This window comes from Electrona antarctica (genome assembly GCF_951216825.1).
Source record: "Electrona antarctica genome assembly, chromosome: 10".
Taxonomy (NCBI): domain Eukaryota; kingdom Metazoa; phylum Chordata; class Actinopteri; order Myctophiformes; family Myctophidae; genus Electrona; species Electrona antarctica.
The window spans coordinates 8414905-8441481 of NC_136791.1; the positions used below are offsets into that span (position 1 = coordinate 8414905).

At 41.4% G+C, this 26577-nt stretch overlaps 1 protein-coding gene across 4 annotated transcripts in view; it reads right to left on the reverse strand.

The window, feature by feature from the left end:
• Positions 1–26577, reverse strand: part of LOC306931175 (neurexin-1a) — a 528074-nt gene that overhangs the window by 84723 nt on the left and 416774 nt on the right. For all 4 annotated transcript variants that reach the window (XM_079512408.1, XM_079512407.1, XM_079512406.1 and 1 more), the window contains one exon: positions 3144–3315. In XM_079512408.1, coding sequence (XP_079368534.1) covers positions 3144–3315 — 172 coding nt within the window. The remainder of the gene's footprint in view (positions 1–3143; positions 3316–26577) is intronic.

The window sequence follows — 26577 nt, forward strand, 5'->3', positions numbered from 1 at the left end:
TTGCCCAGCCAGCCAGTGGAATTACCAATTAGGCTACCCATCATAAGTCTGGAAATGTATTCTAGAATCTTGACCTCTAAAGAATGTTAACTTCCTAACACTTTCAAATCCTCTGCTCACATGTCTTGAAGGGCTGATTTGAAATTTTTAAAAGCATACAGTATGTTATTTATCTTCAACCATTCAGAATGTTCAAGGGGTAATTCTAGTGGCGTTTTAGTTTTTGAAAAATTGGCTACAGCCATCTGTTGGCATTTGTTAGCAATCCTTGTGCCAGACAATGAAAAGACAATTATTTTTCTTAGAATCAAATCCAAATCCTTCCAAAGATTTCCGTTGCTTAGTCTCACTCTTTGTGTTGTATCGATGTGGGCATAGGTAGCAAGACTGACAGGCGTTAGTTTAGGACTGAGGGAAAAATCCTGATTGTCCAATTACCATTAGTGTGATTTCTTTTTTAAATTGAGAATGGATCCAAAATATAAGCCATCAAACTGAAAAGTGTTTCCGTCTATGGTTCTTCATACAACACACCTGCATCATGTGTTTGGGGGACTGCAGAGGGTGTCTGTTGCATACAGGCCAGCTCTCGCAGGGCTTACAGACAAGCTCCATCCATGCATTTAGCCCTGCGGTGCGTTCTGGCATGGTCCATGACATGTCAAAAGACATTAGCTTCCCTTTTCTACCCGAGGCTAGCAGTGAGGATTGAACGCTATAGCCATAAAATGTTCTTCCATTTAGATATGAATGCACTGGTCATGGCTAAAATGTCACCAAACATTACGCAAACGGGGACAGACAGGTTGAACTTATCTCCCGTTTAGCCTGTGACCCAGTCATTCAGCAGCGGTGTCCAACCTGGGGCCTGCGTGCCGCCTTGGGATGGGTGCCAAAAGGTCACAGGAGGGACAAGGCTGCCTTGTCTGTTTTGAGGTATAACTGAAAATATGTGACCAGATTTGACTGAGAGACTGCCATCGCGCAAATTACAGCTTTTTTTCCCCCCAAAATGAGTTAATAGCACAGGTAGACTCTTCACATACTAGAGCATGTCTGAACAACCAATATGTCAATTTGAAGCTATGATTCCCTGCTTTCATGAGACATGAAAAAACCAAAATTAAAAAAAATCCAATAGCAGTCCCTCAATCAAATTTAGTCACATGGACACAATCTGAATACTTCACTATCCACTTGTGTTTATTCTACATGTCTTATGTAGAACAAACAATATTACACCTTGTGACCTGTAGCTGTGTCCAGATATCCAATGTTCAACCACTGGCAAATGCAATATAATTCCAACATATCAGACACAATCAAATCCCCAGTGTTAATTCACCCATTTGTAACTCTGAGTTTGTACAGATCTAACCAAATTATTGTAAGCGAATTAACAGGATTTCACTGTGCAGTAATGTGGTTATTCTGTAACAATATCCTATAGCTAACGTCCATCATCATGCAGTACAGTTATAAACGGTTCAATTTGAGTGTGTAGGGGCTGGGGGGGGAGGGGGGGGGGGGGGGGGGGGGCAGGGCTCATCGCCATGTTGGCTTGTGGTGGACATTCGTGTCAACATTCCATGTTTGCCACGGACATACAACATGAGTGGACAATAATACCAGAAACACATGAATAGATAGCCCTGAATGACCATAACAGATCTGTAACTCTGAGAGTGTTCGAATGGAGACCCTTACGGGTCCATTTGGTTCCATTCGAAAACTCTCAGAGTTAAGGGGGGTCTTTTCAAATAAAACATTTGAGAACCACTAGTAGTTGGAGTTGTAGCAAATACGGGTCAAATATCCGGAGACTTTACATTCAGTAAGTGGATCAAAATAAGAACATTATAATGGTGTGTGAAACAGAACATCCAAAAATTTGCCACGGACAAGACCAAGTCTTTGCCACGGACACATTTGTCCGTGTACGGACATGTTGGTGACCCCTGGTAGGGGGTGTTGGTGCACCATTTCAAACTGTGACATAATGAAAGACAAACAAAGTTATCAAGTTAATTGAGCTCCAAAATTGTAAAAAAAAAAAATATTAAAAAAAAAAGTAACCAAATGGACCCGCCATATAGCTTTTGTCAAAACCTTTGAACATTGCAGACGTTAATGAACCCAAAGCTGGCAGTGAAACACATTTCAAGTTCACAGCTGTCCTACTAGTAGCCTAGTGACAATTAAGGTGACATTTTTAAAACACACATACTGAGTGTACAGTGCCAGTGTTACTGAGTTTTTTCTGTATCTACAGTGTAAGTCCATCACTTTACATTCACCCGTAGTGTTCAATAATGCCTTTTCAGAAGATGTTTAGTGACTTACCTCATAGCTAAAAAAAAGAAAGAAAAAAGCCTCAGAGTTTGATCTACACTACAACACGCCTTAATGAACAGCACGTATGTACTGTATTGCTACAATATGGTATGTATGTTATGTAACACTACAGTATATTATGTGTCCTGTATCACTACGCTATAGTATGTTTTGTTTGTTAATCTGTAGCTTATTATGTAGCAGGCTAGTATTGTGTAGCACAATTATGTGTATTTCTACCAGTATTTGTTATGATGCGAACACAGCATGAAAGCCATTTAACTCAACGGGAGCCACAATGTAGGCTAACCACAGTATTTAAAAAAAACGTTTCACAACTTTCAACAATTACAGTGAACGTTCCAACACATCATGTACTTACGCCCCCCTTTCCTGGATAGCAAATGTTACACTAGACTGGTTTATGATAGCTAACATAGTTCGTCTATACCACAACATTGACCATGAAGCCAACAACTGACTGGATACAGTACGTGTCCAAGGGATTGGGCTTGTTTCCTAGCAACATAAGAGCATTCAGATGAAGCCTATACAGTAAGTCACCTAGAATAGTCAAGTCTTTGGGTTACTGTAAAGAGATAGATATAGACATAGACATGGAAAAACCTCAATAAAACTGGTATTCACTTGTAAAATATGGCTAATAAAAGCATTCACATGGCAGGCAAAATAAATACTAATATCCAACTTCCAAAACAGATCAGCAGTTAAACCATTGCTCGATAAATACATAAATACATTTATAAATCGTGGCAGAGAGCATCATGGGTATAGAGCGGGTCACTCACCTGTGGGGTAGCGTTCAATGACTGGTAGGTCATCCAACTGCAGAGTGGCATTACCCCCACTCCGCGTAAACTTCACTATATGGTACTTTCCGTCATTTACAAACTTTGACGTCTCCTCAATATTAATGTCATCTGTTCCGACATTAAACACAACTGCAATGTTTCCCTTTTCCTGGGAAGAGAAGAGAAGAGAAGAGAAGAGAAGAGAAGAGAAGAGAAGAGAAGAGAAGAGAAGAGAAGAGAAGAGAAGAGAAGAGAAATATTTAATGATCAGACAAAATCATGTTCATAATATTTGTGACCAATGGCATTTGAATGCAGTGCAGCATCATCTTTGCAGATAAACAAAATAAATTATACATGTTATGTGCAAGGACATAGTTTATCTTGGTTTACAATATTTATTAAGTTACCACATTGTGGATTTACAGAAAATAACTTTCTGTATATCAATAAGAGAAGATGCACTTTCATGTTTTGTTTGTTTTGGATGAGAAGTGTATTTATTTATTCTAATCTAATCCTAAAACCTACTGTGAAATGCAAACAATTCCGAAATCTCCTGATTAAAACACCAAAAGGGGTTCCCGCCCGAAATGGGTTAAGAAATGATGGACATGGATTTTTTTTTTTATCACTGAGACATACTAAAGTATGCAAGTGTTTTTGTAAATACATGAAATGCTGAATGCTAATATGAACGCTAATCAACATTTCATAATTACATAATTTCATAATTACACCACAGGTAATGAAAAGTGGATTGCAAGTCAATATAAAGGTAAAGTGTTTGCTCTTTGAATAACAGCAGCAAAGTAGAGATATTAAAATAATTGACATCATCACTTCAATTAGTTGCTCACTTAGGTGATCTCTCTAGAGGTCATCCTCAAACAAGCCAAAATCACTTTAATGTACAGAATATGATGTCTTCTGTTAACAACAGTATGTTTGGCAAACAAAGAAATGTGATAACATTTAGCAAATTCATGATGAACAAATTCATAAAACAACATTTTAAAAAGTAACGCAACTTTATCTCACCAATGTGAGGATGGCAATTGTTTTGTACTCTACCTACGTCTTTGTGGACTGAGGTGGTTTCAATCGTTATTATATTTGAGCCAATACGTTTTAGATAATGAATAGAACCATCTGGGCACTTCTACTTGGCTCAGCACGCGTAAAAACAATGTCTCATCTCCACTTTGCCCAACACGCACCGGCTTCAAAGTCTGCCGTTAAGATATTATTGTATCTGAGCAGATTGTGAGAGTGCATAATTAAATCACAATGAGTACGGCTACAGTATCATTACAGAGACAGCACAGATCAGCAGGACCCCACTAATATAAACTATGTAGAGGAAATAATGAGAAAAGTTCTGACAGGAGGTTTGAATCCACTGACTAAAGCGTTAAGCTTAATTTATTGTAAGCTCCATCGCGCCAGTTTTTTTTTTTGCAAAAATAAGTTAAAGAACAGATCTACTGTACAAGCTTAACCCATTTTGACCTGAGATCAGATTCTAAAAATGTCTTCTATATCCTGATAGTTTTCTGAAAAAGCTATGTTTCTATGTCAGTCTTTCTTAGATTTTTAAAAAATAGCAGACCTACAAGCTTGTAGCGCGCCACTCGGTGGCGCGCTATGAGCTTGTAGATCTGCTATTTTTCAATAGCTAAAGCATAACATAATGCTAACACCAAAAGGGGTTCCCGCCCAAAATCGGTTAAGACATGTTAGCTTATAGATCAGTTATTTTGGGGGAGCAGCACTGTGACTGTACGCCATCCTATGGAGTATAGGCCTATAAAAGTGATCTTTAGATTTGACTTTAGATTTGACTGTAATGGGGTATATCCTCCTAATAGTCTCGTTACTGTGTACGGCACAAAATCGAAAGTCCCTGAAACCTACACAGTTTTAATCCAGCTGGGATGAGTACATATGTTGGCACAATCCTGCGCTCTCTATAAACTGCAGTTAAAAGAGCATCTGGTTGGCGGTTCAACCTTGAGGCGCAGCATTCTGCATGTCATTATCCAGTCAGCACAGTCGTACTACACTGTCTCACGCACGCACGCACACGCGCACACGCAGCACACACACTTTTAGAACCTTAAACTGACAGTAAACCAAGCTGCAGATCAAAACAGCAGGGGTTGTCCGAGCATGGGGGTAGTCCTGTCTGCTTGGTGTATTTTCGGGCCGCAGTCGGACGTCACAGAAAAAGCACAACTAAATAGGTGGGTGTTTGCAGTGTCAATTTTGAGCGGATGGGCGTACAGTTGGGACAGGAGAAGGTGTGATAGGGGCGGTGGCATTCTCTTCACGGAGAACTTAGAATTCGTGCGTGCCGTTGTTTGTACAAATGACGACGTGACCCGGAGGTGAGTGGAGATCACCGCCGTCGTCAATGTTGGCTTTAAAGACACAAACTGCCAGGCTCTCTATCCTCTCTCTCTTCCTTTCTCTCATATACACAAACAGCCAGGCTCTCTATCCTCTCTCTCTTCCTTTCTCTCATATACACAAACAATCTCTCTCTGTTCCCCTAACTGACAGCGGTTCCCAAACCTTTTTGGCCATGCACCCCCTGTTACCTCCCGACCTAGCTGATGCACCCCCACCCCACATGGAAATATAAATTGCATAAGCTATATAGAGACATTATTTCCTTTTTATCCACATATACAGTATGCACATATATGAACCTGAATATGGCATAATATATGCAGCATAGGTTAATATATTTAAAATAAAACCATAGCACCACCATTAGCCTTTTCATGTCGCGCACCCCCTAGAAGGCGCTCGCGCACCACAAGGGGTGCACGCACCACAGTTTGGGAACCACTGTTCCACAGTGTTAGACTGAGAGAGATGGAGTTCATCATGTATTAGCGCCTAACACATGAACTCCATCTCTCTCAGTCTAACACGCACACGCACACACTTACACCCTCCCCCTCCTCAACCCCCTCAAAATGCAGAATGAACATGGCCGAGTGAGTCTCCAGAGCCAGAAGCTACAGCGCAATTAAAACCATTTGTAACGTGTCACACCGTGTTACCAAAACTAGGCCAATTGTATGCTCTGGAAATGTAATTTTAGGACAGATTATATAATCTGATATGATTACAAGCACAAGTGCAACTTCCGTCTTATTCCCGGTAGGCATGGAACAGTCATCCACACCCGGGTTCGCCATAAAGCCAGTCAGGCTGTAGTGTGCTACAGTATGTACAATAGAAGGGGTTCCATAAAGCCAGTCAGGCTGTAGTGTGCTACAGTATGTACAATAGAAGGGGTTCCATAAAGCCAGTCAAGCTGTAGTGTGCTATGTACAATAGAAGGGGTTCCATAAAGCCAGTCAAGCTGTAGTGTGCTACAGTATGTACAATAGAAGGGGTTCCATAAAGCCAGTCAAGCTGTAGTGTGCTACAGTATGTACAATAGAAGGGGTTCCATAAAGCCAGTCAAGCTGTAGTGTGTTCTATGTACAATAGAAGGGGTTCCATAAAGCCAGTCAAGCTGTAGTGTGCTACAGTATGTACAATAGAAGGGGTTCCATAAAGCCAGTCAAGCTGTAGTGTGCTACAGTATGTACAATAGAAGGGGTTCCATAAAGCCAGTCAAGCTGTAGTGTGTTCTATGTACAATAGAAGGGGTTCCATAGAGCCAGTCAAGCTGTAGTGTGCTACAGTATGTACAATAGAAGGGGTTCCATAAAGCCAGTCAAGCTGTAGTGTGCTACATTATGTACAATAGAAGAGGTTCCATAAAGCCAGTCAAGCTGTAGTGTGCTACATTATGTACAATAGAAGGGGTTCCATAAAGCCAGTCAAGCTGTAGTGTGCTACAGTATGTACAATAGAAGGGGTTCCATAAAGCCAGTCAAGCGTGCTACATTATGTACAATAGAAGAGGTTCCATAAAGCCAGTCAGGCTGTAGTGTGCTACATTATGTACAATAGAAGAGGTTCCATAAAGCCAGTCAGGCTGTAGTGTGCTAGTATGTACAATAGAAGGGGTTCCATAAAGCCAGTCCAGCTGTAGTGTGCTATATGTACAATAGAAGGGGTTCCATGAAGCCAGTCAAGCTGTAGTGTGCTACAGTCCGGTCCTGTTGGTCTGTTCCAGGCTGACATCTATAGGTATCTATAGGTACCTGTACAATAGAAGGGGTTCCCACACTTTTTCAGCTCGAGACCCAAAGGAGACATTTGGTGTTTCGTTCCGTCTCCCCGGGGACTCAAACGGACAAAAATACATCATGAATGAATCCATTTTGACCTGAGATCAGATTCTAAAAATGTCTTCTACATCCTGACAGTTTTCTGAAAAAGCTATGTTTCTATGTCAGTCGTTCTTCGATTTTTCTAAAATAGCAGACCTACAAGCTCGTAGCGCGCCACTCGGTGGCGCGTTATGAGCTTGTAGATCTGCTATTTTTCAATAGCTAAAGCATAGCATAATGCTAACACCAAAAAAGGTTCCCGCCCAAAATGGGTTAAAACTGCACTTTATAACTTCCCTGTTCTACCCCGGTTTACAGGCGCTTGAAAAGCGCCTGGACTACATTTGCACCCACCACTACTGACAACCGTAACACTAACAGACGACTTTAGTGACGACCTAGTCACGATTGGCTGCCTCCTAGCGATCTTACTAGTAGTGACCTAGTCATGATTGGCTGCCTGCCTGTCTCCTAAACCAATGATAGTCTGAACGGCCTAAAAACCCATACTCTGAACGCCGCAACGCGGAGCGAGTGGCAACAGAAGCTAATGTTATGAGCTAACTGGAGATAGAGGACAACCACAACAAAACACAATGAGTGAACCAACAAAAGAACATCGGAAACTACAAGTGCTCGTTGCAGCTAGCTGGCAGTTATGACAGAGACATTCTTGGATTTTTTTACCACTAAACTAAGCCGACTGCTTGCTCTGTGGAGAAATTTAATTTTGACCTTCAGGTTAAAATTCATGTCAAATCATATAATCGTGTCATAGGTTGTGTCCAACCTAGACCACACAAGATCCAAGTTATATTGTATTATCATACTCTACCATACAGAATGGACAAAATTAAATGGTATTCACTAAAGAAAGGTAGCCTGGAACTCACCTATGCTTTTTATGGCATAGGCAGCTCCCGGCAGGATCCGCCGGGAGAAACTATGCGCAGCTGCACGACATGATACTAATTACTGCAACAGAGAGAGAGAGGAGTGTGTGTGTGTGTACATTTGTGCGTGTGTGTGTCAATTTAACAAAGTTGCAGACGATCAAAAATCAGCAGAGAGTGAGCGATGTTTGCACTACTCTATGCCGAATTGAAGTGGACTCGGACACAGACATTTTTTTTCTCCCTGGAAATAAAAACGTCTGGGTTTCCGAGGCTAAAAGAAAGGTGACTTAATAATACCGCTTTAATCACTTACACCAAACCATACTTAAAGAATAGTGAACACAACCAATCTACAAGCTCACAATGCTACTCGCGACCCTTTAAAGCGGCGGTGGGACCCATTTTGAGTCCCTGGGGACCACTCACTGCATGTACTATAATCAAGAGCCCGAGACTATCCTGGGGAAGGGCAAGGATGATCTGTGGGTCTTGGTGAAGTGGCCAGTCCTGTATTAACCCATTTTGGACTGAAGTCGATTAAAAAAAAAGTCTTATAAATCCTAATTTTTTTCTGAAAAACCCATGTTTCTATGTCAGTGGGGCTCAACCTTTTTCATGTCAAGGACCCCCAGAATTATCTCTATTGGGCCACGGACCCCCCATCTCAAAATATGTAGTTCCAGGGACCCCCCAGAAGCCAATATTTTAGTTAAAAATGTTCGCTCTGAAATATATATTCAAAGATTTGTGCCACATTTTCATGATTTTTCGAAAAATAGCAGACCTACTACAAGCTCGTAGCGCGCCACTCGGTGGCACGCTATGAGCTTGTAGATCTGCTATTTTTCAATAGCTAAATTATAACATAATGTTTAAAACACCAAGGTTCCCGCCCAAAATGGGTTAAGCTGCTTCAAAGAGAAGGGTGGCATGCAGGGGGTCCAGTGACTCAGCAGGGGTCTAAACACAGAGACAGCATCATGAGACAGACGCAAAAGAGGTTCATCCCAGTGGTATCGTCCTGAAACAGCTCTTGTGTTTGCTCAGAATCATTGGTGTTTCATCACACTGTAAAACCCTGTGCTCATTTAACTCACAGCATGAATAAACACCAATGATTTTACCGCGTAATAACAACCCTTTTTCTATGAAGTACACAAAGAAATCACTTGACTGTCTATTAAAAAAAAATATATATATAAAATAATAAAAATACAAATACCCATTTCATGCACAGAAATAAAGTATTTATAATAGCTTTTGTCTTTTGCAAAAGTGTACCTTCTTTCAAGGACTATGCATCAATAAAACCGACTAATTCATAGTGCTACTGCCCCTTACAAAAAAGAGAGTAAAAAACAGCTTTAGTTATAAAGAGACCCAACCAATTAAAAAACCTGCTTTTAATAGCCTCCTTCAATTGACTTTTAATGTTCCCCATGGTCCGGTTAATAAATTCACAGCATTTTGTCACAACTTGCCAACTCGATTTCCATAATACATAATCCACATCGCTGTCTTGAAGAGATCTCGAGAGGTGGATGAAAGGGCGAATGACAACACACTTTTTTTTACGAAGGCAAGGCGTTCACCAATCAGTGGTATAGGGAGTTGCAGGGTAGAGATTTTATAGATAAAATGATATTCTTAAGAGGCCATGTTTAGCCAACACTGAGCTGGATAACTTACTGTATACCTTTAACCCATTTTTGACCTGAGATCAGATTCTAAAAATGTCCTGACAGTTTTCTGAAAAAGTTTTCTATGTCAGTCGTTCTTCGATTTTTCAAAAATAGCAGACCTACAAGCTCGTAGCGCGCCACTCGGTGGCGCGCTATGAGCTTGTAGATCTGCTATTTTTCAATAGCTAAAGCATAACATAATGCTAACACCGAAAGGGGTTCTCGCCCAAAATGGATTAATCTTAATCCTCTCCTTGTCCACAGTTCTCCTAATACTTCTCAAGTGCTCTACAAAGAGTGGAGGGTGAACAAATTGAGCCGTAAGCGGCCGTTTTTTCCACTCTGAGTGTGAAATTAACACCAGATTCCACTGTGTAGTTTCTCTGGGTTCACAACAAGCAATAAAACCAGGCTAATCCAGGAGCTCTGAGCTTAAATCAGAGAGTGACTGATGGTGTTGCTATAGGGTCCTCGTACTCAAACACAACACATTACGCCACGCCACGTCCAAACTTCATGCTGAACTCTAATTTCTTCTTATTATTATTATTATTATTATTTTTTTTAAGATATTTTTTTGTGGCTTTCGCCTTTATTTTCTTTTTCATAGAGGGATAGGTATACAGTAGGCTGACAGGAAATGGGGAGATAGAGATGGGGGGGTGACACGCAGTAAAGGATCGGGAGTCGAACCCGCGGCACACTGCCAGACTGGATTACCAGCCAAGGTGCCCAGACGGCTTCGCCAGCCGCCCGGGCCTATTCTTCTTATTATTATTATTATTTATTTATACTTTGATGCACATCTTGTTATGCACCAACAATAGCTTATCTACAAGCTATTTTTCTTATAAAAGGAGACAGGTAGGTTTCAAGGCTTGTACTGATTAAATGAAGGTTATAATAATAGTAATGCGTCGGCAGCGTGATATGTTGTTGAGTTTGTAGACTGGCAATGTTTGATGCATAACACCAACACAGTATAAATTGGGCTATAGCCTGATTTATGCGTAAGGTAAGGTAAAGCCCATGAATGGGGAAGCCCCCTGGCACTTGAAAATACACACGCATGTCTGTGCGCGTGTGCGTGTGCGTGTGCGCGCGCGCACGCACGCACGCACGCACGCACGCACGCACGCACGCACGCACGCACGCACGCACGCACGCACGCACGCATGCACGCTACTGAGTGGCGCGCTATGAGCTTGTAGATCTGCTATTTTTGAAAAATCGTAGAACCACTGACATAGAAACATAGCTTTTTCAGAAAACTGTCAGGATGTAGAAGACATTTTTAGAATGGGTTAAGCTTGTAGATCTGCTATTTTTGAAAAATCGTGAAAATGTGGCGCAAATCTTTGAATATATTCTCACACACACACACACACACACACACACACACACACACACACACACACACACACACACACACACACACACACACACACACACACACACACACACACACACACACACACACACACACACACACACACACACACACACACACACACACACACAGCGCATCCTGAGAAGAACCCAGCCCTTCCTGACACACTGCACGCTGCCTTGATTAATTGTTCATCAAGCTGAAATAGAGTTTAATTAACTGATGAAGTTGATCCAGCACCTCTAATCTTTCCTTTCCCTTTCTGCTCCTCATCCATGCAGCTGGATGGCAGAGAAGCAGAACGGTTCCATAAAGCCTGGCGGCCATTGCCCAGAACTCCACTGCTTGGTTTGGGGTTAGAAACAGTGCCAACAATTCAAAATTATATTAGCTAATTTAGACCTGAGGCCGATTCTAAAAGAATGTCTTCTAAAATCCTAACAGTGCTCAACCCTTTTCATGTCAAGGACCCCCAGAATTATCTGTATTTGGCCGCAGAGCAGACCCCCATCTGAAAATATGTTGTTCCAGGGACCCCGCAGAAGAAAAGATTTGAGTTAAAAATGTTCGCTCTGGGAGAATATAATGTTCAAAGATTTGCGCCACATTTTCACGATTCTATTTTTCAAAAATAGCAGATCTACAAGCTTCTACAAGCTTAAAACTCCAAAAAGGGGTTTCCATCCTGAATTAAGCATTATGTTATACTTTAGCTATTGAAAAATAGCAGATCTACAGGCTCGTAGTGCGGCACTTGATCTGCTATTTTTCAATATCTAAAGTATAACATAATGCTTAAAACACCAAAAGGGGTTCCCGTCCTGAATGGGTTAAACAATGCGGTGTGAGTTTTGGTGATTTTGTGATAATTACTCAAGCCACAGAACAAAGGTCTAGTGACACATGGTCATATGTAACTATTAAATGTTTTTGAAAGTCCAATTTAAACTATACCAACTTCGTGAATCCTGCTCTGCAAAACAAGCTATACGACCGAAACACAGTAACCTGGACTTACCTATAATGCATAACTGCTATTAGGAGCGACGCCACTAATTTAGCCTGTGGACAATTTAGCCCGTCCACAGCAAAGGAAGTGAGAGGCGATACTGTGTGACATACATACGTACAACACATAGGCGTACAGTGTATACAACACATACAGTGTATGTGTTGTAGATGTTGTCAAGCCTCCATCTCAGATTGGTGTAAATGAAGACCACGGTGCAGGGCTGCCCCAACGTTTTGCGTGTTTATGAGTCATTCATGTTGACAACCATTGTGCACCTGTCACATTTCATATCTCAGCCCGGTGCTAGGGGAACCGCAGCGCGTCTTCCTCCAGTGCACATGTCAGCCAGGGGCTTTGTTGGCAGGTGGGAGAGCCAGCACCTTTGTCGTATTTTCAGTGTGTGCGTATGTGAGGATGTGTGTGACGCCTGTTTGTGCGTGCGTTGTTTGTGTGGACGGAGGGTGGACTGTAAATGCCGCAATGGAATACACTAAAACATGGAAGGAACCAAAGTGGCAATGACAAGCAGACTGCACCATTCACCTTATCTTTTAATTAACTCTGGCAGTGTTCTTTCTTTTCTTTTTTTCAACAAAGCCCGTTAATGAAATTACAAAGGCTATGGGACTTATTAAGAGTTAGGAAATGGGTGCCTCTCCCATCCCATTCATGTATTTCTTTGACTTGCCTTTACAAATCTCCCCCACTCTCCCCGCTCCTTTTTGTAAGTGGTTGTGGCCTTGAAGCCATAATGGTGAAAGTTCATCTGCCTTCTATGCAACAGATAGTTTTTCAACGGGATCTCTAGTCCAAGGAAATGTTTCCTTGTAGAGACAAGATGTAATTGCTTTACATATTGTATTGTGCAAAAGTGCATGGCAACAAACAACTATGTTGGTGTAACTAGATTTGCTAAAACCACCGTACCATATCATACCATATCATGAGTTTTGAGACAAAAAAAAACAACGAAATGGCAAGTAGTCTATGGAAAAAACTATCTGCTGGGTGGAGATAGAATTTGGGTTGGGATTTTGATAACAACACGTCGACACCCCAAATGATGTTGGATTATATAATTGCTCAAATAGACAGCCCATGAAAAATATGAAACTGATGACAAAAAAAGCACAGAAAATGCAAATTTTCACGACATGTGACCATTATGAGAACCTGTAACAGCAGGCCAGTATAATATTTTTGAGTGCTTTTAAAATCATGCATTGCCTTTATGCATTTTTTTAAACCAAACATCCCTATGAACTATTTTTTTCCCCAAACAGCCCTCTACATTTTAACCACTTAAGACCAATACTTTTGGTCAATGTGAATTTTGCCATTTGTCGTTTGTTATAATGACATGTCCGTCAGGTACAGCAAAGTAGCAGGTACAGTAGCAGGTACAGTAGCAGGTACAGTAGCAGGTACAGCTACATGATTGAAAGGTTAACAGCAATTCCTGAAAGCACAGTGATGTCTGGCCAGAAAATGGCTCTTCCTCTTTAGAAGACGACTTGTCACAGAAGAGGAATATCAGTGAGAGGATGGCAAATACATGTAAGCTGAGATGCATGCTGTTAAAGACATGCTTTTAAATGCTCTCCCTCAAAGCATCTCCAGAGTTGTGATCAACAGTGTGTGTGTGCGTGTGTGCGTGTGTGCGTGCGCGCGTACGTGCGCGTGTGCTTTGTGGTTGGCGTGTTTCAAAATCAAGTCATCCAGCTATAAAGTGCCTAATTATCTGTGAAGTTGGCTTGAAATTGTCTCCAGTGCCAGAAGAGTCTTTCAAGTATCTTTCTTCAATGCAGCTTTATCAAACACACCAAGTTAATGAATCACTAGGGCCAAGCTGCTGCCAGATTGTTGAGATTAACAGACATGACTTTTTTTCTGTTAAAAACATGTGAAAGGCAACAAAGGGGATTTTGTATTTGTTTAGAAAAACAAGTTGAGATGGGTTTTACAAAGGTTGAATTAATTAGATTTAAAAAATAGTATACAGAATGGTTTCAGGGCTATAGTTAGACGTCCCTTGCATGTCTGTAACGCCTGTCTGTAGTGCGTTTCAAAGAGAAAAGTCTATCTTTTCATGAAATGACATTTGCTGTCTGCCTGCACTCCTTCCCTTGCCCCAGCTTTGCCCCTCATGTGACAAATTCCATCAAGAGAGGTCAATGGATATCTGAAATTTCGTTCTCTCATGCTCAAAGAAATCAATTTAGGTTTCAGATGATTCTCCTGTCTGTCCACTTGTGACAGCTGGCACGCAGTAAGGGTGAGTCGACCTTCATCTTTGTCCCCTACGTCTACGCCATCGCCAACTCTATCCCTACAGTATATCTAGCTCACCGAGTGGAGTTAGAAATCCGCTCAGTTCCGAGGCGGGATTCTTCTGCAGTGGCCGAAAAAGCGCTCACAAATAATAAAGTGTGCATTTGGGGAGCATCGGTAGACTGCTGACACCTGTGTAAAACTGAAATAAACCAAGACCAGAGCGACGGCGGCAGGGACACACTGTATGGCACCGTGACAGCGGCGCTGACGTCTCTCGCCGATTGTCAGGATGAGCATGTGATTGTAGAGTAATTCTTTCTATTTTAGGGTTTCCTGCTCTGGTACTTCTTAAAGCGACCCATGTGGACCCGCAGAGCCACTTGTTAACGATGCCTATACAGTGTATGACTATGTGTACAATGGGAATGTAAATATAGTCATGCTGTCAGCGCCTGTGGAAGCTGCACCGCGTACGTACACCATCAACAGTTTGGTGTTCAAAACTGCTGACTGCTGAATCTTCTTATATTCCTTTTCATGAGGCCATATCCCTTTCAACAAGACCCACATTGAACAGTAAAGGCCACCTTGCTCATTTCTATATTATTTCAGTCTATTCTTTTCAGTGATATATTGCCTGCTTGTCTACATTTACCAAATCATGTATGCACTATTTACATACTGTATTATAGTATTCAATACATTTGTGGAGATTAGCATCATTTTCTGGAAAGGGTAAAGAATTGAAGGAGACATCATATTTCGTATTTACACAAAATAATTACATTTACTCACACGCTACATGTACCGTGAATCCACTGCAAGAACGAGCTGATCTACAAGCAGATCTACAAGCTCAAGATGCGTCACTTCGTGACACATTTTGTAGCTTGCAGATCTACTACTTTTGATGCTTATCAACGGATTGATTAACCACTCAAGTGTTATTTTATATTGGTCGCACAACAGTGTCATGCAATAGTAGTGAAAATAGCAGATCTACAAGCTCATGCAATGCATCATGAGCTTGTGCATCTGCCATTTTCACTATTTTACAACTTCTTGCCTTTAATGACAATATTAATCATTTTTTTAAATAATCAATTAAATTAGAGATTAGACGATATCCGAGCTCCAATTATTTGCAGGGTAATATCGGCTGATACTGATTCCAATATAGGACATCATATTGAGCCCTAAAATGAATGCATTAATTAAATAGACTTCTAAGTAACACACTAAACTATGACATCATATTTGTATGTTATGATAAGCCATCTGCTTGTTACATCATTATTTGAATCGTTGTATAACACAAAACATTTAGTACTGTATATTTATGTTAGTGTGTGCGTGTGCGTGTGCGTGTGCGTGTGCATGTGTGTGTGTGTGTGTGTGTGTGTGTGTGTGTGTGTGTGAGAAAGGGGGAGGGGCAACAGCTGATGCTCTTAAAGAGACAGGCAGACTCTGGGAGTGCAAAACAATCACATTGTTATTGCGTCATCAATATCGGTGAAGGTATATTTGGAGATCGGTTCGATACCGATGTGACATTTTAGGCGGATATCAGACAAATTCGATACTGTACCGATAATATTGTGCATCCTTAAATTAAACAAATTATTTTGATAAACTGTTTATCTGTGGTGGACTTCTGTATAGACACTCACACACAAAATGTACAAATATCCAATTATTCATTCACGATGTGACTCGCTATGCTAATATGCTCTATCTTTCATGTATTAATTAACAAGTCCATTTCGCAAAGAGCCCGAACAGCTTCCTCAGCCGAGATAATGACTTGTGTCATAATCCTGAATGAATTCTATTATGTGATAATAACGGCGTCAGAGTGATTGTCGACGACAGATCAGCGTCATTTCGGAGTCGTTATCTTCTCTCCTCCTTCCTGTATAGAAAACACATCATTCTAAAGCGTAGAATGAAATAAAACTCATTCTAAAAGTTCCAAATCATCCAAAAGTTGTTCAATTGTATGGAGGGATCTCAAGGCGAAGGGAGGGGGGGAAAGAGGAAAGGGTTTTGTGTGGTTGAGATATTGAAATTGAAAGCGGGTCCTGCCAAGCACCCTTGGAACGACCTCCGGCGTTGTTCAGTGAAGAGGGACTCATAATCATAATAATATTCATATATTATATGAGTCAACAGCCGCGTTGGAAGTCAGAGGGAACACGGTAAAATCCTCTGTGCTAATATAACACAGAGGAGTGGGCTACACGAATGGGACCGAAATGGATGCCAGTGTTAATGAGTTGCACCCGGGGTTTCACAGTGAACGGGTGCTACCGCAGTAACCGCACTACAGCTTGGCGTCACACCTCAACAGGTGTTTCCTTGTGAAATGACATTTTTACACATTGAACTACATGCACTACCTTTTGCATTAGCAGTGCTTGAACTGAGCTATTACTGGCATCATGTAAAACTAGGGGGTTTGCATGATTCTGAATCCATTCCAAGCATTCGTTTTGCACAAAAAACACTCCTTGGGCTAAAAGCAGCCATAGCCACTTGCTACTTAAAGCAAAAGGAAAGTTTGACATTTTTGCCTGCCATAGGATGTTAATGGTAGGGTCACAAGAAACCCATATAAAAAAATTGCCCAATAGCGACAGCCGGTCAGCAAGTGGATTCATGAATGTAATGTATATAGACAATATTTTAGGCCAATAAAAAAAGACTAAATACAAATTTCCCACTTTAAACAAAAGAAGCCTGTCGGCTGCCGGACTATTAATTCACGGCGAGAACATTCGCGGTGAGAAATGTATACCTCTTTCTGAATTTGCAGAAATGTAAAAATACAAATGTATCGGATGAAAAGCGCTGCCCAATAAGTGCTTATTCCATTCTGGCTCACCTACTGTAGCAACATTAAATATTTCATTTTCCATGCCACTACGTCTGCCACTATGTCTATTTAATAGGACTATGTAGCCTACAGTAGGTGTGTATTTTGGGATTTAGTGTAGCGGGATGTCGTTTAACACTTGACACTGACGTTAACCCATATTGGGCGGGAACCCCTCTTGGTGTTTTAAGCATTATATTATGCTTTAGCTGTTGAAAAATAGCAGATCTACAAGCTCATAGCGCGGCACCGAGTGCCGCGCTATGAACTTGTAGGTCTGCTATTTTTGAAAAATCATGAAAATGTGCCTGAAATCTTTGAATATATATTGTTATTAAATCAAATCTTGGCTACTGGGGTGGTCCCTGGAACAACATATTTTCAGATGGGGGTCGGCAGCCAATGTCATTATATTTGGGGTCCTTGACATGAATATGTTTGAGAACCACTGACATAGAAACATAGGTTTTTCGAGAAAACTGTCAGGATTTTGAAGACATTTGTAGAATTGTTCCCAGGTCAAAATGGGTTAACAGGAGGCGAGTTCAAGCTGTGACACATTGGACAGAGTTCTTACGGTATAGAGCTACTGTACACTGCATGGGTTTATCTGTGACACTCCTATTTGTACTATAAAAAGAGCTTCCATGAGCACTTGCGGCAGACAGGTACTGTATATCGTCACTGTCTCATATCTCCAAAACTGTTACTTTTTAGGAAATGTGAAATAAAGAAGCTTGATAATAACTGCATTGGTTTAATATTAGTGAAACCCAAAGACACACTGTCTCAGTGCCAATGGCGCCTTTGGACGACTTTTTGAATATTCTTTTTTTTATTTTTTTATCCATATTTAGAAAATTGCTCTAATCTGCATGTCAGGTGATGACATGCACATTACATGCACAATAGAATTTCATTTTCTTTCTTTTACTTTTTAATGGGCTTCGGTGGCAACAAGGGCCAAAACTGGTGTTCACCAGGTGGCACCAACTTTCCCTTTCAATTACGAAAAATGTATAGCTAAATTGTCAGATCTTCAAGTTTACAACACAATGCAATGCGATGCTATTTCTGCTACTTTCGTGTGACACTGACTGTAGCATGACATTCATTTATGGATTAATTTGTGAAAAAGCGCCAGCGCTCACCCAGCGGTCTGCTGTCACCCAGGCGGATGCGTGCACGCGACCTCAGGGCGTCTTACTGTTATATGTAAACCAAACGTTCATTACCCCCCGCTCTAAATAGCCAGCCCCCCCACATAGTCCCCCCCAGTCACAATGTTCTGGATCAGTCGCTGCTGCCCAATAGCAACTATATGGAAGGAATATGTAGGGAATTCTTTGAGAGAAGCCTGAAGTACTACAGTACTAGTTTCTAATACCTCCATGGAAGGGGGGGGGGGAACTGCCATGGTTTAAAATTGCCACCATCAATCAGCAGGTTTTAAGGGATGCAACAAGCAATTTCATGGATGACATTTTTCAAGCATTCCAACATTATTCCCCATCAGCCCTATATGTATTATTATTGTGCCATTTTATTCTCCTCCCACCTTCACCCACCTTCTTTCTCTCTTCTCTCGCTCGCTCGCTCGCTCGCTCACGCACACACATGCACACACAGACACGCACACACACACACATGCACACGCACATGCACACGCACTCGCACGCACACTTGCATGCACGCACGCTGCACGCACACTCCCGGGACACAGACAGGAGTCTCTCCGTGTCCCTTCGCTTCGTTTGTGTACACTGGCTTTTTGGCTAAATTAATTTACACAAGCCCATACTGATTTATTATCACTGCAGGGGAATAGATTTAGTACAGGGGCTGTTGAGTTTCTAACGACAAGGCGTATGCTTCACTTAATTCTCAGAGGGGTAAACCAGTCTTGTGATTTGTCCTAGATCTTTTTTCTCTCCGTTCCCACTACGGAGCACTGTAGTGTAGTGCCACATTCAGTAGTGCTGTAGGTGTTCTCTGCCGACACCTTTTCATTTTCAATGACGCCAGAGCCCTGGGAACAGTTGATTAGAAACATGGGGGTGAGGAAAGTAGGAAGCTTTTTGTATCCATAGACACTTCCATTAACCTGCAAACTAGTCCTATATACTGTATATATATATATATATATATATATATATATATATATATATATACATCGCACGCACGCACACACGCACGCACGCACGCACGCACGCTCTCTCTCAGGCAGACTGAGTACAACGCGAGTACAAAGCCATTGCGTCATAAATATCGGTGAAAGTAATCTGGATTATTTGGAGACCAATTCGATACCGATATGGCATTTTAATAGCCTGATATGGCCAATTTGAATATGCTACTGAATATATCGCTCGCACGCACGCACGCGCGCACGCACGCACGGTGGAACATCTGAAAAATCGATGGTAAACAACTTAATAGCGGTTGACTGACAAAACATAATAAACTATTATCTATTTTTATCCTTACCATTATCATTTTAATCATTATTATTATTATTATTATTATGCAGCTCAACGTACAAGTACTGATAGCCAATTAGATACAATCAATCTCTTCATTACTCTTCATTAGATATCACAATGTAAAAGTTTGTCAGCACAAGCCGCCTAATCTTATCCTCCTACTGTATGTTTTAACTACACAAAGCATGCACAAGTCTACAGTTTGTTAAATTAACTATTGGGTGTTTGCTGTATAGCCAGACAGCTAACTACAAGATGGCAAAAAATACACTTGATAGGTTTGTAACATCATGACAACAAGCAAGATGAGAAATTAACTCAAAATATTCTTGCCGGTTATTGTGAAGATTTGCAAGTTTTTTTTTCTCAAGGTCAAGGACAAATACTCTGCTCCCTGTCCTCAGCCCATTTGGAATACAAGTAAGCTGGCACATATTCAGATGGTTGTCTGTCACCAGATATGTACCCAAACCCACAAGGGGAAACGTACTTGCATACCCCATTCGAAGCAGGCAGGAGACGCAATATATATATATTTTTAATGTGGTCCTCATGTGCATAAGTCAATAATCGGGACATTGATCTGTAGAAATTATTTTTGGCGTTAGATTTACCTTACCACAGCAGGCTGTGCCTGATTCCACGACGTCATGCCCAAAAGCCTCTCTGCCATTGATAAAGGGCCTATCATTACATCATTAAGTATATAAATTACAACGCTTCCTCTCGAGTTCACATTTTGTATGTTTGCTACTCTTGTTATTCTTGACTGTTTCGACAAGCGTGGGGAACATCCATCTGTATACCTCTCAACTCTCACTACCTGTGCTGAAAGAATTTAGAATTCACCTCACTCCCCTGTCCTCTGACAGGCTGTCTGCCTCCTCTCTGACATCCACAGTGTTTGCAGAGAAAGCCTGTTGGGTCCACAGTGCACAGAAAGCGGTCCAGCCGGATCAGTCATTACCAGACGCTGACACCCGGACAAATCATTATCAAACATCCGGCAAGTAATCCTCCCTGTGTGCTCTCCGTCCCTGACAGCGTTTTTTGGTCTGCAACTCGATGCTGAACTGAACTATTATGGCATCAAAACTGAAACGTAAATGACTCTTCGACTTCGAGTGATCCTCGGGAAAAAAAGAAAAGGTGGAACCCTGACCCTCCCACCACTCACTTGGTTTCAGGTTTTTGAGAGGAGAATTATTCTCACTTGTCATTTAGTGTGAGTAGGGCACGGAACACTGGCTCCTAGATAAATGGCGTGGGGTTATACGCATGCTAATGGCCAATCTGACAGTGCTGCTGACAGCTCCTCAAGAGGATGGTGACATGTAGACACACCACTGTGATAGATGTGCGGATGTTTGTCATCTCTGTGGAGCTGACCAGGCACTTCTGCCCTGGGTCGGTGTGTTTGGATGCAGCTGTCCGTCAAGAATTTAGATCAGTGGTTTTCAACCCTTTTCACATCAAGGACCAATATCTTTTTCAGCACATGAGCCACATACCACCATTAATGAGATGAGATATAGCCTCCCAGACCCAAAACTTAGAATGTTTTGTTGTTGTTGTATACGGTTTTCTCCACAATTCCATGCTGTATTGATGTTGGTACCATTAGGAGACACTGCGTGAAAAGAGGAGTTAACGAGCAATTATGGCCACTGTATTTTGCCCGTAAACCTCAAGTTTAGCAGCATATACAGTTAATATACGGTAATATACAGGTGTGATGGTACAATTCGGGAGTTTACCGGAGTTTGTTCGAAAGTTTAACGGGAGTTTCCTGTAATATACACATCCGTATTCCATGCTTTTTGCGCAGTGAGAGATAACAGGCAAACGATCAAAATAACAATTATTCTACATTCTCTAATTCTGCAGACGTCTTGTAAATTAAGTAATGCAGGTTTAAGATTAATTTAACTCTTGAGAGCGTGAAATGAAAACTTTCATTTTACACTCTCAAGAGTGAAATATATATAGGGGTCCATTTGGTTGCCAACTCCCCATCATTTACCTGGGGGACCACCTGGAACCCCCTCAAGGACCACTGGTTGAAAACCACTGCTTTAGATGTACTCCCAGTTAGGTGTCAATTATAAGCACTTATATACAAGTGTTGTTTGTGTGTCATTGGTTTTGTTAGGGAATCTATAGTTTTGTTTTGTTAATACTCTAGCGCTAAATCGAAAGGGCACTGCTGAGATAATGCTGTGCACAGCAATGCTTCTTTTATCCAGCCATGTTTGTCACAATGATATTCACCGATTGATTGCCATTAGGGGCGACACTGAACTTTGCATGTGGCCTATGAAAGGTAAACCTACGTATTGACACATTTTAATTGTTTCACTATGTCACTAATCAATAGCATTTGCACTAATGAGGTGGAATTGATTAAGGCAGCATCTTGGACTTGTATCAACAACTAATTGATGCGCCAATGCAGTGTATGATGCTATGATGACCAGAACACATTTATTCACATTTATTCAGAATGCCTGCATCTTTTGATTTCGTCTTGGTTTTCAGATAGGCTACCAAGACTGCATCATGCAATAATTAAGTTTCAGACACATTCTAAGACTGGAAAATGTTATTATTATGTATTCATCTATTTATTACTCTCTCTAAGTTATGATGAATTAAACACATTTTCCCCCATCAATCAATCTCCTCAGGAGTGCGACGCAAATTACCAAAACAAAATTAGTTTTCTTTTTTTTAAATGAATGTCTTATTGCATTAAGGTTGTTAAAATTCTCCAATTTGTCATGTGGAAAATTACGTGTTCCATTTACAACAAGTGCAATTTGACTCGTCTGGCACTCTTCTTACTACAATTGCTGGCCTGCTTTCTGGACTGTGGCCTATTGGTTTCTGGTCTGCTGAATGTAACACATAAAGGAGCCACTCCAGCTGCTGGTGGGATTACTACGGAGCAGTGAGAGGGAGTTCGCCTCGGCGGCAGAGCTTGGAAACTATCAAGGCACGAGTGGAGTATACTGTAGTGAATCGCCCCCTTTCTCTAGGCCTTTCTCTCAGAGGCTGGGCCAGGAGCAGGAACGATAGGTAATTTGCTGATACTCTTCTTCTACACAGTTAACCTGTATATTTTGTGCATGCAAGGCAATTTCAGCGAGCAGCCCAGAGGCGGAGGAACACGGTTAAAGCCTGCTGAGAGAACAGGTTGGGTTTTGACACCCGTCCATGCTCGCCGACACCTCTAACCTCGGGTACGTCCCAGACATGTGGGTAATAACTGGCCTTGTTGACGCAAGCAAACTACTTTAGACCTCTGCCACCTCCAGAGTAGCTCGCACAGAGCCCAGTGTGCTATAGTATATGCTAACTGCTGCCGTTGCACGGAATACTGTGCAAGACAGTACCAGCAACAATTAACGTCCCTCAGGGCTTTGTGTTTGGGAGTGTAGCATTTGCTAATACACCTTTGTCTTGCGAAAATATCAAAAGACGACGATGCGCTTACGCTTAACTTCAAAGTCACTGTGTGAACTTTAACCCTGCCACGATTGTTTTACCTTACCTCTAGTAAAACATGGAATTGTGGGCACACATGATGAAGACTCTTATGTCAGGCCAAGCGAGCTGGAACGGATGGTGCACATAATTAATGGTCTGAAATAGACCGAGAATTAGCGCTGGGCTGGGATGTTAATTGACTATGATACTTGGGCTGGTGCCTCCGTGCCTGAGGCTCCAACTCTCTCCACGCTTAGCTTTGCTCTATCACTTTGCTTCCATTTACTCTGTGGCCTATTTCTGCTTCCCCATGCCTCAATTTTCTCCTGATCTCGCCTCCCACTACATTCTCAATCTCGCATGATCCCTCTCCTCCCCTGCATGTATGTTGTCTATATGCGTTGAAGGCATCTACGACGGCAGGAACACAAAGAGGGAAGGGCTTGCAATGCTGTTGCTCATGTTCAACTCCTACACACTTATCCAAGGCCACAATGCTGCTGGAATCCTCTGTAACTATGCCAGAATGGTCATAACACCGTCACACATCTCCAGCTCCAACCTCTCTATACAGGCACGTGCGGCACATGTGAAACACAGACTACCAAAACAGACGTGTACTGTATGCAAACACACACACACACACACACACACACACACACACACACACACACACACACACACACACACACACACACACACACACACACACACACACACACACACACACACACACACACACACACACACACACACACACACACACACACACACACACAGTGTTGCTATAGTTATTAAATGGTTATCATGGCATCATTTCCATATCTCCTACTTTGCATCCTCTTCCATAATTCATCTGCTTAAATAGACGACCTATGCATCGTTATAGCAAGAGTGTTAGAGGGACTTGCATGCATGTGTACTTTGATAAATATGCAAATAAACAAGGTCATGAATAAGCTGTGTCCAGCGTTTTCTCATTTCCCACTCCTTCTTCAACACTCTCTCTTTCTCTCCTTCCACAGACATTTCACACGGAGGAACACTGTGTGATGCAATACACTGACAGGTGGTCCACGTTCGCTGTCTTCTTTTTTTTTTTACATGGAGTTGCCAACTTGCCACTCATGAAATAAGAATAGACTTTTTTAATGAGATTCACCCCGGTTTTTTGTCTCTCTGAAAAGCACTTTAAAAGCCCTAAAAAAGAAAGAGTGCGTCTCTAAGCCCTTGGCAGAGACAGCAGCATTAGTGTCTCTGTTTTCTCCCCGAATTCAGTTGCACGAATAAACGGTCTGCAGTGAAACGTGGGAATATGACAGCACACCCAGCATACTGACAGTCTGTCCTCTTGACAACAGACAGACCACAGTGAACAGTACTGTCGCTCGAGTCCAATTACTAGTTTTTGATTCTGTCTTCTTTCAAATTAATTAACTTAAATCCCTATTTTATCGTTTGTGTTTGAATATCTGTGTGTCTGTTTCAGTCTTTTTTCTTTTTTTTTTTGCTTTATTCTGTTTGGTTCTCTTATTTTCTCTCATGTTTCCTATCTGCACTTTCACTTAAAGGAACACACCCACCATTTTCAACCTTATCTTCATGTAATTCGTCTTCATATCATTTCCGTCTCCTCACTTTGTTTGGACAGTTCAGAAACCTGCCTAGCAACAATGACATCATCGATGGGATTCCAAGATAATGGAAACTACAGCCTTTCTCTTCTTGGAAAGTTAGCAGGCTGAAATAGAAGCCATTGTTCTTGCATTAATATATAAGAATCACACCTGTGTGAAGTGAGGGGCGCTCTTATCATCGTACATCATCATGCATCATCTCATACTGGCCAATCAGAATGCCTGTTGCCACAAATGTACGTCATATTTGGCGGACATTTGACCTAATTTCTCCTTTCATTGTCGATGGCAAATATGAGACGTGTGGGGACAAGATGACGTAAACTTTCCCTTCATTGTCAATGACATTTAATGTTTGTGTTGGGACAAAAGCTAGCGCCCCTCAAAAAAGGTTGAAATATTGTTTGAAATGACCAGACCTGCCTACCGATGATGTCATTAGTACAGGCAGGTTTCTTAACTGTCTACAGCCTGAGAAACAGTGAAGTGCTCCTTTAAAAAAATCACTATGAGATGTCATAGTAAATGAGATCTGCTGTCGCAAATAAGCCCATATGGAATCCATCCTTCCTCTTTGATGTCTCCCTTTTGACTGATACCTGTCCATTCAAACTGGACGTCTTACTGGTATTTCATTTAAATGTATAGTAAATATGCTACAGTATATGCTAAATATGATGGATTCACCATACAGCACAATTAACTTTAATTTGTAGCTCTAGCATTAATGGGTTACAGGTGAAGATGAGTGTACATAGTAATGAAGCTTTGGACTGGATTTCCTAATGAACAAAATAGTAATACTACTATCTCTGTACATGCAGTCCTACTCCTCTAACAACACCAAAAAACAATAACAATACGTGTCTTGTGTGCTAAAGTATTGGGTACAGGATATGAGTGTGCACTTAAAATGTATTCAAATACCAGGACAAAATGTTATTCGATTCACCATAAAACCTTTCTCCAACACTTACACTTACTGCTGCCTCGGTATTCAACAGGCTTTTCAAAAACTGTTGCAAATTGCATGGCGTCGTCTCAGATATGTCATGTCAACATGCCTTCTCACGGGTTTCTTCCCAGAGGCCCTGCAAATTGCCATCGTCAAAGCCGCCACTCTTAAAAAAGAACCATCTAGATGCCTTACTAATGAATTCATCATAATGAATTATTAGGCCCATATCAAACCTCCAGTTTGTATGTGAAATCGTTGAAAAGGCTGTGTTTCAACAAAATGAACAACTTCTTGGAATTAAATGCGCTTTGATATATTCCGGTCAGGATTTCAACCACACCACAGCACTGATACTGCTCTTGTTACATTCTTCAATGACATCCACTTAAACACAGACAGTGGCAGAGTTTCAATCTAAGTATTATTGGATCTCAGTGCAGCTTTCAACACGGTCGACCACAACATACCACTAGACAGACTGGGAAACGGAGTTT